Source organism: Trachymyrmex septentrionalis, unplaced genomic scaffold (genome assembly GCF_001594115.1).
Source record: "Trachymyrmex septentrionalis isolate Tsep2-gDNA-1 unplaced genomic scaffold, Tsep1.0 scaffold95, whole genome shotgun sequence".
In the NCBI taxonomy this organism is placed as follows: domain Eukaryota; kingdom Metazoa; phylum Arthropoda; class Insecta; order Hymenoptera; family Formicidae; genus Trachymyrmex; species Trachymyrmex septentrionalis.
In genome coordinates, this window is record NW_017306139.1 from 73,360 (window position 1) to 88,873 (window position 15,514).

General features: G+C 31.0%; 1 protein-coding gene across 2 annotated transcripts in view; it reads left to right on the forward strand.

The window, feature by feature from the left end:
• LOC108756136 (cadherin EGF LAG seven-pass G-type receptor 1-like) overlaps window positions 1–15,514 on the forward strand; it is a 102,518-nt gene that overhangs the window by 36,089 nt on the left and 50,915 nt on the right. For both annotated transcript variants that reach the window (XM_018499730.1, XM_018499729.1), the window contains exon 4: window positions 2,945–3,050. In XM_018499730.1, the coding sequence (XP_018355232.1) occupies window positions 2,945–3,050 (106 nt within the window). The remainder of the gene's footprint in view (window positions 1–2,944; window positions 3,051–15,514) is intronic.

Consider the following 15,514-nt stretch of genomic DNA (forward strand, 5'->3'; position numbering starts at 1 on the left):
ATATATATATATATATATATTATTTCATGTAAAAAAGGTGAATTAAAGTATATATCGCAAGATTAATCTATTAATTATTTCATAAATGTTTGACAATACAAGTCGTACTTTATACTTATTGTAAGTTTTGAAATGTAATTTCTTCTGAAACTTGGATTTAAATTTATAATTGAGATTGATGAGACAGGCGGATACATAACTCGTCGAATAATTATGTACGAAGAAATCACTGTAAGATAATCAAATTTGGCGTAAAATAACTCTCGCTAAAGAGTAAGAAATAAAGGGTGGTTCTAAAGAAAATCTCCTGAGAGTCACGGAGATGGATTTCAACTGCTCCCGTGGATATTCTACGCGCGATTTCTCGTTTCACGTCCATTCTTGTGAATAATTCATAAAAACGATAAAACTTTCAATGTCGGGTACAGGCAAAAAAGTGTCGACAGTCGCAAAAGTCGAGCAAGGGGATCATTACACTTTTTATTCCCACCTTTAGTCAAGGCTGTCTCGAATTGGAAATATTTACAATATATTAATAGTATAAAGCACGATTGGAAAGCTCACTTTCATTCGTATTTTATTGAATTCGATATATAATTATAATTATAATTGCATTGTAGATAATTATATAATACATAAAGCATAATAATATCAGAATAATACGTACTATTAGCGAAACTAATAATTATTAATCGTACAATAGTCATTAAACCTTTTATCTTTGTTGATATATCCAAACTACGGATTTCATCTATTTCAATTAATATTATATTAATATTACATAATATTACTATTAATGTTAAATACTAATGTTATACGTTATATTTTTATTTAATATGTTACTTTTTGCGCGAGATATTTCCTTTGATAAAGAATAACATAATTTTAATAAAGAAAGAACAGATCGCGCAAGAGTACGGCTTATCCTCTCATTAGTGATGTATCAAGTACATGCATGACGTACATACACAATGTGGATTTATGTCTCTCGCTTCCAGCTGGCGACCTAGAAAAGAGGATGCCGATATTTCCTCTGCATAAACCGAATATCGATGTCACGCAAACGGCAAATAAATCAAAAAAATTCGTGAAGTCTATGCATTTCTCGTCATACTAATATAAATTTATGAGCTATATTTGGACACTCACTCTATTTATAAAAAAGGGGATAGATAGTGACAGTCGACTGTAAAAGAATATTTATGAAAAATAATATATATATTCTTTTACATAAAATAATATAGTACATGTATCTTTTTATATTTTATTATACAATTTTCTTAGAGCTGGCAATAAAACTGACTTGTATTCTATATCATTACCTATTTATCACAAAATGATTGCACTTATACCTACTTAAAAATATAATTTAAAAAGCTGTCGAATTATTGAAACATTTCTTTTCATTTGAATCTTCTTTATATATAATTCTTTCCATATTTCAGGTCTTTAGAGATACTACGTTTTACGAACAATTTTTTAAATTGAAAATGTTCAAGTGTGATATTTCGTGCTTGATCTTTACCACGAGCTAACTCCGTTATTCTTGCCTTTGCCCATCGCCTTATTAATAATCGCATTTTTCTGTGGTAGCCGTTCTTTAACCAGAATACTTTGCCTTCGTTCATCTTTGAGACGGAAGAGCGATAGTTCTCGTTTGTAACTTTCCTCTATCGCGATCGTTCCTTTGTTTCCGTCAGCGGCGGATTCCTTTCTCGCTAGAAGCCGTTCGGCAGCGATTTATGAATTATTCACGGAATGGGCGAATTATTCACGAGGATGACTGCACGAACGGTCCGCGACACTTAATTGTAGGCAACCGAAAAGCGGGGCAAATCCATAATTTAAGAGGACCTCCTATCTTCGTCGCGGCTCGTTTGCACTCCGATTGCAATAAAGAGTGACATACAAGAATGACACGTTTTAATTTCCGTATATATTAATTGAAATAGAATTCTTTCTCCATCTTAATATGATGGAAATAATATGAAAACATGCAAATCGATAGAATGACGTTGTAATAATAATGATGACGACAATGTTTTTGTATAATCACTTTTATACGTAAGAGTTTTTTATTTTTCAATATTTAATAATCTCTTATTCGTATCGGCATAAATATACTTAATAAATTACTATTATCATTATAATAATAGATATCTATATTATTATATATTATTAATATAATTTTATCGTAATCGTTATAAATTTAAAAAAATCTGTTGTTACAGAGTTCAATAACACTGCAACATTTTCATTAAAATGACTTAATTGAAGATTAAAATTAAAATTAATTAAATAAACCCAAAGAATCACGTCCCTTTAAAACTAAATTTATATTAAATATTAAAATTTATGTTAGAAATGCCGTTTTTTTTTTAATTAAATTACATTTCTCTCCCGTTGACATACGAAGACAAATGCAACTGATATCTTTTTCTCGTAAGTTGCGTGATTGGCGATTATCGAATTTATTTCTTTGTGGAAACTTTCGTACGATTGTTATTGAACACTCAACTTCCTCGATATCGAGATATTTCTCCCACGAACGTGTGTTATCGCGTGGACGTAATGTATTACGTTCACCCTCGTATTCGTTTCTCCATCTATTCTTTATATCACGTTATCATCCTAGTGAGAATAATGTAATGTGCTCGTGGCTAATCTTCTGAATATTTATGATTCTTTTATTATTTGAGCCATTTAATATTTTCGGTGCCAAGTATAATTTTCTTTAATTACTTTTGTGCTGATTATTCTTCGAAAATAGTAGATTATTTTCTAATTTGAGCTGAAATATATTTATTAAAGAATTAATATTTAATTCCTTTACAAGTGTTATGTAAAATTATTTTTCTTTCGTGATCTGAATAAAATTTTATTCTGTAGTCATCAATAAACGAATCAATGAATCTTTTAATAATTGGCTGTATTTATGTTTTAGCCTCTTTTCTGACTTGAGGAGCCTGGCAGGAACGACCCTGATGAATCTTTTGGCAGCCCTTTTCATGGTTCAATTGTTGTTCATCGTAGGCGCTGGAGGAGTACAGGTGTGTTTACGTTTCTCTATTTCTATTCATTACGAGACAATTATCTTGTATATGTATACGAGATTAAAATTTTTTCTAAAGAATCCTTTATATATGAAAAATTGATAAATATCTACTACTATACTTTACATAAAATATGAAATATAATAATATCGCACGATCTCCAAATACACGTTACAAATATAATATTAGATGATTATTAAAAAGCTGTTTAAAAATATGATATCTGACAGAAAATTTTTTTGAGATGACATCTCTCTGACAAATATGAATTATAATGGTTATCCAGATATAACTGGAAAAAGTGAGAATTACATTGACACGACATTTTTTATTTAAAATTACCTTTAGAGTCTATTAATAAAATATTTGTATTTCCTCTCCGATTCCTTTTATACAAACATAATGCGAAAATCGACTTAAATCCGTCGAGGTGTAAATTCCAGTGGCTGCTTTTGGTTCTTCCGCTTTCAAAGAGAAGAGAGGGAGAGAGAAAGAGAAAGAGAAATTCCGTTTCGTGCTTGGTACATCAGCGAGAGTGCCGAGAAAAGCTTTCGTTGAGACTTCCTTCGTCTAATGTTCCGCACTTGAATCCTCTTTAATTAAGCTCCGAGATCCACAAGCTCGTCTCGAGACGCGACAGATTTCAGAATTCTCTTTTTTCTTTCCTCTGTTCGTTCTTTCTTTCATCCGGAAACATCCGAGAAGCGATGTCAGGCGTCCTCGTACATGAGGATGCCTAACATTGCCACTCGAATTCTCCCGACGAAATGCGATGCCGGTTACCGACAAACGGGAGAAAGCATTCCGGATTCTCTCGAGCGATTATACCGCAGGCAGAAGGAGAAAAGTCGTAGGAAGACGTTAGGAAGCGTTCAGAACTCAAAGCGGAAATTAGTGCAGCATTCCTATTTCCAAGTTTTAATTGCGTGTCGGTGACATCAACTTTTCGCCATCGGCGACAGGATTTGTGCCAAAAATTTTTCTCATTTATTTCCATGGATTTTAATATCGCGTGTGATATTATTAATTTTGTCACACTATCCCACGGTTATTAAATCAGCTATAAATGGCATTTAATGACTTCAACGAGATTAAAACCGCATTATTGGTCATCCTATCTTTACACCATTTATTAATCATCCCTATTATTGAGGTAGACTTTTATAATTATTTTTAATTGGAAATAATGGGAAATATATATCAATTAACTTCGCTGATTAAATCTATTGGGATTATATACAGAAAATTTATACAATATTACTATCAAATATCTTAAAAAATTATTTTCTATTATAAGCTTTTTTTATAAGCTATAATTTAAATTACTTGAAATCTACAATTTTTTTTTCTAGAATATAATAATGTAATAGTTTTTCTTTTTAGAAACGCACTTAGATAATAATTAGTAGTTGCATAATAACGATAAATGAAGAAAAAATAATGACATAGAATACCAACCATCATAAAAACGTTACGAATATTATTCACTGGCAAAAGTAAATTTCATTGCATTCTTCCTGCAGAAATGAAAACGTGTATATGTCATACCTGCTTTGAAAGGAGCGAACGAAAAGAATTTCTCTTAGATTTAACAACGAAGAAACAAGCGCACTCTCGTTTCTTTATCTTTAGATAACGAAAAGATTCGCTACACTTTCAGTGGTATATTTTTCTTCGTGAAGATTGAGACAAAAGTATATGCCAAAATGTATGTATAAACCAAAAAAATCCATGCTGAAATGAGATTCTTTTTAGGTCAAATGTTATTCATCGCAATTCTGCCGTTACAAATCGTGGCCTTTGATCTTTTGATATCCTCTCATGAAATGAATTTCGTTTTAAAAATGTAGGCAAAATATGAGAACCTTTCCATATGTTACTCATCGTAATATATAATTCAAGTTCATATTTTTGGTTTGATATTAATTAATATTCATAGATTCTATGAAGAATAGAATATCGTAACAGAATATTTTCATATCTGTTTTGCTTGATATCCAAAGTAGAAAAAATTCTCACTGAATATAAAATTTCACGTACGATATGAACGAAATTAGTTTTTTTTTTCGTAATTTAAATAATTTATAAATATTGTATATAATAAATTTAATTTAAACATCATTGCGTAGTAAATATTTTTTTTTAGTTTTCACGGAAGAATTTATTCATTTTTAATAAAATGAAATTTATGTGTTATTTTTATTTTATATTATTTTTATTTAATTAATATCATATTCACGGGAAATAACCGAATGGTAAAATGTGTAAAATATATTTTTTCGTTCTACATTTGCTAATCACCGAAAAAAATAGAACTAATTGACACTTGAACTTCATACTATCACTAAATAACGGGTACTAGTTGAGAGGACGAATAAAAAGAAAGTAAACCGGAAATAAATCGACGATTTTACGCATGAACGGAAAAAGAAGAAGGTCGTTTCAGTTGAGTGTTTTTTCTACGTGGTGCTAAATTTCATGATCGCGAACTAGGCGAAGTTCGCCACCAAGAACGACCCTACACACGAGTGATGTATCTCATTGTACATGTAGTAGGCGGGAAAAAAGAATCTATCTCAACGAAGAAACATTTACAAGCGAATGTGTTAAATGTTACGATGTCGAGGTACCATCTCTTCGAAAGCCGCCCTTTCGTGTAACTTCCTAATTGCGGTCTTGTTTCGTATCAGTACGCAAAGACGAATTTACATTGAATATATAGGACGATGAGCGAGTTTCTGGTGTAACGTTAAACTTAATGGAAATTTGGAATTATACAATATTTCAAAAGATTGATATAACAGTACAATAGCGTTTCAGTAAAAAATTCATATGTAGTAGAAATCAGTTAAATCAGTTAATCAGTTATTATGCACACACAGTACATCTCGCAATTACCGTAAAATTTTAATAGCGCATTGCATTCTGGAAATTAATAGCTCGTTATATGTTAGAGATTAATTACAATCGAAAATCCTGATAATGTATCGGAGTTACATTAGTTTTCGAGTCGTAAGTAGGTCAAAGCTGGCCAGTGGTGCGCAATATGCACAAGTAACTAAATACGTTTATACGTGTACCGATTCATCATCTGTTATTGATTTATTTTCCCAGTTCAGATTATATCGAATTTTTCCTGCTCAGCTAATTTGCATTTTATACGTGCTTGTTATGAAGGTATTACGTATACTGTAGTAATCAGCTAATTTTGACGAGTTGATCATTAGCGACAAATTTTAGATGACATGTACAAATTGTATAATTTTTTTATAAATAAATGATAATGTAAATGGCACGTTATTGAATACGCGAGATTACCAGGCTGTCATTCGTGTGACAAGCCGCATTGTTATCTCTGTGCACAAAATGCGATAATTTTCTGTGAATAATTATTTGGTGCATAACATTTATCAATATACACAACCGATTAACTCCATAATTAATTTGATTTATAAACATGTCAAAACGTCAAAAAGGAAATGGAAATTTTTAATTACCATTCCGTTGCGATATTTACGATAATTATTTTTTTAACTGATACTTGTTAGATTTATATTTCGCATTGCACTTTGAACTTTTCCTCTTTGATTTAAATGTAATTTATCCACAATTTTCGGACGGCGCTGAACAATACGCGCCTCGTCAAATCAAGCGATTCCAGTAAAAAAGCGTGATACTCGATCATTTATTAATAATTAAATTAAAATCAAAGAATAGAATGTTTGATGTAAATTCATTTTACAAAACGTTAAACGTTTCTCGCAACAATAAATCGACTGGCACACGTCCTTGGCGTTTGTCCTTTATTGTTAAAATTTACTAATAATAGTTAACTCGGCAGCTGATTACTATTGATTACTATAATATTTATAATACATATTAGATTTCAATCTTGACATTTTAATTTACGATCTCCAGAATACGCTGTGTCTAAAATAGTATACAGTATTTGTATGACTTGATATTCTAACAATTAATTAAATTGTGTCTAAAATTAACTACGAAATAAAACTATTAGATTATATACGTTAAAGACAAAGAGTTATTTTTATGTGACATATTTAACAAATATATTAGTTAACAGTTTTCAGTAAATTGTTATTAATGTACGATTGTTGATAAATCAGCATTTTTTTGGAAAACCAATAAACCATAAATTTGAAATAAATGAAATAACTTGACATTTTTTTTATTCGGCAAGATAAAACAATCAATAACAATATTTTCCGGCAACAAGACAGATGCAATGAGGAAGGGAGGAGGAGTTTATTAGAGACAGCAAAATCTCGCTTTATCATATCGCTTTTGACGGAGATAAATCTCTGTCTGTTGTAATTTCGCGACCGTCACGAAGCAATTCGGCTTTATTGTTACCCACCTCAGATTCGTGAAGAGAGACGAAAAATAAATTCAACCACGAGACCTCTCGCATATTTTCTTGATCCCGATTTTGAACAATTTTGATACACAGTGCTTGTTTCTGCGGAAATTGAAGAACATAAGAGAAATAGAGGCAAAGAGAAAAAAGAAAAAGGAAAAATCGATTTATCAGTCTGAAGCAAGTACTGCAAAATAAAGAATATACATATACAGGGTGTCTCTTAATTAAGGTCGGAGCCGCATTGGGGGCGTAGAATGGGCCAAGAGGAATAAAAAAGTTTATACCATTTTGCAATTTTAACAATAATTAACAAGATATTAATTACTAAAAATGGCTGAATATTGGTCTTTAATAATTTTTTTCTCAAATACTATTAACTTTACAGAAAAACTATAAGAGACAAAAATTGTTTATTTTCTTTTCATAAAGTTCTGAGAATTTTTTCAGAATTTTTTAATACCGTATTTTCTCTTGATAATAAAAGTAAGAAAATGCAGTAATCAACTAAAAAGTTGATAAAAAATTCTGAAAAAAATTCTTAAAGTTCTATGAGAAGAAAATAAACATTTTTTATCTCTTATAGTTTTTTTGTAAAATTGATAGTATTTGAGAAAAAAATTATAAAAGACCAATATTCGGCCATTTTTAGTAATTAATATCTTGTTAACTATTGCAAAAAATGCAAAAAAATGGTATAAGACTTTTTTGTTTCCCTTGACCCATTCTACGCCCCCAATGTGGTTCCAACTTTATTAAGAGACACTCTGTATATAGATTGCTAAAAAAAATTAAGATAAACATTGCAAAAATATAAAATATAAGTAAAAATCAGCATGTAAGAAATAAAAAAAAATAACACGAAAGATTAGCCCTTTTTTACTTTATCCGGATGTAATTAAAAATTGTTTTTATAATATTATAATTAGAAGAATACAGAAAACTTTTAAGATCTACTATAAAGAATATAATAGAAAACAACAATCTGTGAACATTATTAAGATTTTATTATAAAATGAATAGGAATTTGAAATAAAAAGGATAAATTCTACACTTTGCTAATGCTATCTACTATAAGAAGCTCTAAATATAAATTTTTCTTTTTTCTCTTTGTTACTGATTATCCAAATATATCACGTGTCCATGCAACTTTCATGCTGTGTTTTACATTCTCACGGCGTTTTCAGTTCCATCCAATGGAGCAGTAGTGCATTCCGTGTGCGCTTCGCAATCTCGATATATCGCCGTCCCGCATTAAGTCAGACACGTTTACGAGCTCTGTACCGTAGCTAGGGATGCTGGCAGGCGAGATAAAGTCTAGTAAGCGAGATAACGTTTTGGCCGGAATTAAAAGGTACGAACGGAAGGGATATTAATTTATCCTAATATTCCTAATGTTCACCCCAATTTATTTGAATTCCTTATTAATAGCCGTGTATTCGTATGTTAATACATCAATATTAACGACGGTATATATATATATATAAAATATAATATATTAACATCATGAAAATTTTATACTGAAATATTAAATTAGTCAATATATATCTTTACAATTAATATACTACAATAAATAGACTTTATATAAAAATTACAAAATTACTTACAATCATAAATTTTTAAAGTTATGATTGTAAATATAAACAGATATATTAATCTACAATTTTTTAAAAATATAACGTATAAATAAATTAAATATTAATTCGGAGATATTATATGATATCGATTTCTTCATTTTTGTTGCAAGAAAATTATCGCTTATCACTATAAATCAAGATTTTATAAAAATATCATCTGTGCATCTTATTTAAATGTTAATTATCAAAAATTGTTTAGTATTATAAATTTGTTGAAAATAATATTCGAAATTTACATACGCAGATGTACAAACATAGCTTAAAATTGTAAATTCATGGTGAAAACAATTCTTGTGAAGAAGATTGATAGTGAATTCCACGGACTCATACTTGTCAGTGATGTACAACCCGCCGTCCCGGATGATATTAAAGGTTATTGCTTGAGCTGGCAAGTTTAATAACGCGCGCGTTAAATCACTATAATTAGTATGATTATGCGTATCGCAGAAGAGCATTGTCTCTGCTATATTTAGGAATTTGATATATCGCACAGAGCATTAAGTGGAGCGCGCTTCTGAAGGTTGATTAAGGTTGAAAGTAAAACGGAGATTAAGTAAATCTATCGGTATAAGCAGTACCAGGAAATTTTAATATCCGACTGTTTTAGAATTAAATTTAATGAAATACAACATATTGTTTGTTGATACATTACGAATAATATATTCGGATTATTTTTGAATAATAAGAAAAATTAAAAATTATTACATAAAAGTTTGATCGTCTTTTGACAAATTTTAAATATTTATTTCGTGAAACATCTTGTATACTCATTTATCGTTGTATAACGAGCTGCGAGAATGTGCTTTTGTTGAAAGAGCCTCGCGATATTTCGGAGAAAAGCGTATAATTTACGAGGGATGTATAATATTATAATTTTGTTAAAACTAGGCGTTGCAAGTTTCTTTCGCATTAGGACGTGCTAATGTTTCATTACGTTAAATTACAAAAAATGCGGAACTAAAATTTTCTTGCCAAAAAAATTTGCAAACCAATCCGAAATTTCGTCAGCGCACGGAAATTCACTTTAGAGAATGTCGCTATTTACGGAGCGGCGTAAATCATGATCAACCGCCAGGACACGTTGGTTTCATTGGTCCCGATTCGTCCTATGGCTCCTGCAGAGTAAAGTGATTTTCGCGGCGAGTCTTACGGTTTATGGGAACAATTCTATGGAGATTTGTCCCGAGATAACGGAGATAACCCCAGAGAGAAATCTGACCTGAGTGACACGGATCGGGAACGTCGCGACGCCGAAAACGTGTGTAAGAACTTTGCATCGTCTGTCCTCGACACGTGGAAATGGAAATGCAAGTATACCGATTGAGGAAACTCGCGTCCTGTCGGAAAACTAAGTTGCTTCTCCTGGGAGATCACTGATTCGAATTTGCTCGATAACTCGAACGATATATATCTGGCAAAGGCGAAACTTTTCAGGATAAAGAAGAAAATAAAATGTATGTGCGAATATGAAGATTTCCTATATAAGAATTAAATTTAATGACATAATATAACAATGAAGATTAACGAAAAATTAGTTTGCTTTAATAAGAATCATGAATATAAATTGTACTTTTATAATATTTAATTAATCTCATTTTATCCATGCATTAGAAAATAACAGTTATTTAGTTTTTATTTTACTTAGGGGAATTTTTTATTTACTCTATATACACACTACTCCAAAATCATTATGTGATAACGAGTATTATTTAATATTATTATTTGATATTGAAGAAGGAGACCAGCCGGCGCGAAATAAGTTTCACCGAAGTTTCCATCCTCTCCTTCTTTTCTCCATTTTGAAACTGTATAAAAAGACTAACGAGGATCTCTACCGGTTCCACTGAGTAGTTTTTAATTAAGCGCGAAAATGGTCGAGAGACAAAGCGGCGGCAACTTACGAACAGTAATGAAGCTCTTAGATCAACTTGCTCTTCTCGACGCGGGGCAAAATAAAATTACTGATCAGAATGGGAAATCAATCATGTACCCCTTTTTCCTCCGTACCTTTAAGAATACGAATTAAAGCCACGACCTAAATGTAACTTTTGCCCTAAACTCCCACGCAAGCTCCGTCGATCTTAGATAATGGTCTGCGAAGATCGTACGGATCTCGTTGCATAATTTATGGTAACATAAGTTTTCCCTCGATGGCGAACATATCTTCTATGACTGCGATCCTTTTAACCTCATTAAATACTATTGCTCCATTTTCGGAACTGCATTTGAAACTCTCTGAAATTCTATTTTGAATTCCAAAGAGAAAGAAAGGATGAAAAAATAGATTGAAGTATTTTTCACGAGATGAAAGCTCTTCTTGTTTTCAATCGTGTTTACGTTTATTTTAGTTAAAATAGTTTATTCCGATAAATCTACATTTGTATGTTTTTTTTAACGATTGAGTTAAATTTTAATTAAATTTGATTTAGTCACTCTCTAAATTTTCTACAGTGAAATCTCCCTTCAAGAAATTGAACGTACAATTACTCTTGGAAGAGAAAATGAATATTTTACTTCTTGAAAAAGAGTGATAATTTTCATCCTTTTTAGAGTGAATTTTCACTTCGGGGGAATGAAATCTCACTTTAAAAAAGAGATTCAGTCTAAAAAGAGTGAAGATTGTCACTTTTTTTTTAAGAAGTGAAATATTTGCCCTTTTTTTCTCAAGGGTGGTTGCACTTTCACTCTCTTGGAGTGAGATTTTCACTGCAAGAAATTTAGAGTTTAGAATTTAATCAAGGAATGTGGTCCCCGCGGGGGATTATTCGTGCTTATTATTATCATACGCCCGTTCAGAAACAAAGCGTTGCATTGTTGCATTATACGTCGGTGCATTTTCTCGCCGACGCGCGACGTGTCAGGGGCGCGAAACGCGTAGCCTTGTTATCCGCGCCAGTTATCGATTACCGAGCTTTGTTGCCAGGGATTTTTAACAATAAGGGCCTGTCGGCATGCCTGCAATTTAACGATTGGCTGACTGACATCTCCATATGCATCTCATGGTAGGCGCGCGAAAAATTACAGGAGAATCTCGCGTTGTAAAATGCGATGCGGTTATGTGGGCGATTTAAAGGGTGCATCTGTATTTTTATTGCGCGATAAAATGTATGCGGGCACTCTTATCGGAAATGTAGTCATATCGAGTGAATTTTGCGACAAAATGTAATAAAAAGATCTCAACCTACTTGATAAATAAATTACAAATTTACGAGTTCACGTCTTTAAAAATTATATAAATCATTTTTTAATCGGTTTTATTACCGGAGTGATTGACTCTGTCTGCATCATGATTATCAATAAGAATGTTCGTATTTTCACGTCTCTCCGCAATTTGCGCTACCGCGAAAATCTATTTTCTTCTCGCGTCTCTGTTTATTCCCTACATTTTGTTTGATTTCGCATTCACGTTAAGAATGCTTTTGCTGCGTATCGTATTCTTATTTTGAAGGTAAACCAAGTTGCCGAAAGTATTCTCTAACAAGCAACGAAAAATTTCAATCGCATGCAAACGCTCGAAGCGGTTTTCGTGCCGGGATAATTGGTCGCGGTTTCGTAGTTGCGTGATTGGTACAGTGTAAATAAAACTCATCTCTTTCACCCGCGATATTTTTTGGAGCTCGCTGTTTTTCCGACATCCATATATCTAAAGTTCGCCCAATATGCGCCTAACGCGAGTCGCTTTTTTCCTCTGTGTTTCCATCGTTTACGCGAAATTGTACGTGGCAAAATTGTACTGAAAATCCGCATTGCAGTAGACGCGCTTCTGAATTGGCGAGTTGTACGAATTAATAAAGACGTCAAGGATTTTTTGTTATGTGTCACTATGTATATATTTGTGTGTGTGTGTGTGTGTGTGTGTGTGTGTGTGTGTGTGTGTGTGTGTGTGTGTGTGTGTGTTACAAAACATTATTACACATCTATATATATGAACTTTTACTTTTTGTTAAATCTTTAAAATAATTGAAAAATAATACTTTAGTCTAAGCTGTCGCGATTAATTGATAGTAATAATAATCATTTTTGTTAAATTGTACGATTTTTAAGTATTATCGTAAACTCATATTCAAGTTGTACAATAAACTCATGTTAAAGTAAAACTTTAAATATTTCAGTAAACATGCAATGTAAAATTTGAATTTTACTCAAATGATTTCGTATTATGCGAGTTATAATCTTGGATTTGTCATTATAGTCGAATAAATGGATCATTTCTTCGAATATTATAACTTTCTAGATAATACGTAGATGGTCCATTATACTTATAATATTGAAAATACAGTATAAAAAGTTATAGTATAAAATATTTATTATAAAGGAGATTTTTCACTAAGAATTTAAGACTACATTAAGGAGTGTGCACGTATATTTTGTATGTTCCAACATCTCTAAATATCTGATGCATTAAAGTATTATAAGTACTTTACATTAATATTTCGGAATTCTCTTGAAAAATAGCATCTGATTAAGCGATTAAGAAAAAGGACTGATTCTCGATTAAATCTATGTCTGAAAATGAATTTATTCAAACACGTGTAATGTACAGTCTGTATATATTCATAAATGCACACGATCTCATCCAAGTATCTTGTACATTACACCTCGATGGTGCGCGAAGGTTTCTTGCTTCGTTTCATCGTAACGACCGCTTTTACGGCGACTTACATTCTTGCGCGGTCACGTCTCGCCTGTAAGGTGGTTCACGACGTTCCGCTCTCCTTCATCGAAACTTTCCCATCTCTTTTCTTTATTACACCCTTCAGTAATCGCGTCAGTGCACCGAGTACACCGGCTAGTTAATGCGACAGTGGCGTTGCAGAAACGCTCCTCATCGCTCACTCTTGCTACCATTTTTATAACTACGCGTCTGAAGACTTTCATAATTTCGGACGACGTCTTTTTTATGAAATTACATATATATACGTGTTACGCTGTACAAAATATACATATATTTATACATATATTTTTTATAAAATAATTATATATATATATATATTTATAGTGTTCTAAAAAATATATGTGCATATATTTATAATTTTTTTTAAATTGTACAAAATATAGCATTATTATGTAAAATTTAGCATAAAATGTAGAGTAAATACAAAGTTAAGTACATGGATAAAGCTAGTTAAGAAATCGCCATCATATATTTTAGAAATAAGCCTGTTTTTCTATAAGCCTGTTTTACTTTCCAAGTAGTGGCGATTTTTTAACATTACTACGATAAATATTCACTATAAAAAATGGAAACGATCGTCGCAAAGATCGCAGCATATGTATTTACAAGCAATCTCGCGTGTGTCAGAAAGTTCGTTTCCATCGAAATCTCATTTTATGGTCGTCAACAACGTCACAAAAAATTCATTCGCGCGATATTGTTGCGAAAACGTTTGCGAGAGGTGATGCTGCGTTGTAAAAAGATAGCTTTTAACGGGCTGTGAATGTCACGGAGTTTTCAATTTGACATAGAGAAAGAAAATTGCTGTGTTCGATATTATATTCGGAATTTAAAAATAAACTTTCTGACTAAAAAGTAACGAGACATTTATAATTTCACAAATTTTAATTTTAGCTAATAAAATAAAGAAAACGGAATGAAAATTATATTTCAATTCCATGGATTTTATTTTGACAAAATTTTAACGTAAGATACAAAGGAAAATTTGATAATTCAGAAATTATGATTTTAACAAAAGTGCATGTAAATAGGGTAAATAAATGCATTAAAATTTTTTATTGTGTATGGTATAAAAACTTAAAGGGTAAATTTAGATCCCTTTTCACAGAGGTTATTTTATTTAATAAAAACCAACTAACTTATAAAATCATTTTATCACTTTTCGTGCTTTTTCTTTTGATGTATACTTTTTATATTTTATATTTTTAATTTATGTATAGAAAGAATTTGTGTTAGAGAAGAATATAATTTCTTAAATGATACACATATATAATATAGTACAATACAATACAATGTAATACAAAAATTATAAAATAGAGTACAAAATATATATAATTTTATTGCTTTGCATTTTTTCAACATATGAAAATTATCTTTTAACATAGCATAACATGAAAATGGCTAAACATTGTATTATTGAAATTTACGATATTTATTCCAAGTATGTGTCTAAGTATTAACAATATATCTACAAATAATCATTAAAAATGTTATTTACATAACAGTTACATAATTATCTATGTACAATTACAGAGATTATTTATGTAATTTATGTAAACAAACAATTGCGATCAAAAAATTGTTACTGAATTTATTGTTGATTGAATATTGATCAAATTATCAAGCGATTTTTAGCTTGATACACGTTCTGTCAATTTTATATTATTTAAACAAGTCCTGCAAAAAATAGGATACACACACACACACACACACACACACACACACACACACACACACACACACACACATACACATATATATATATATATAT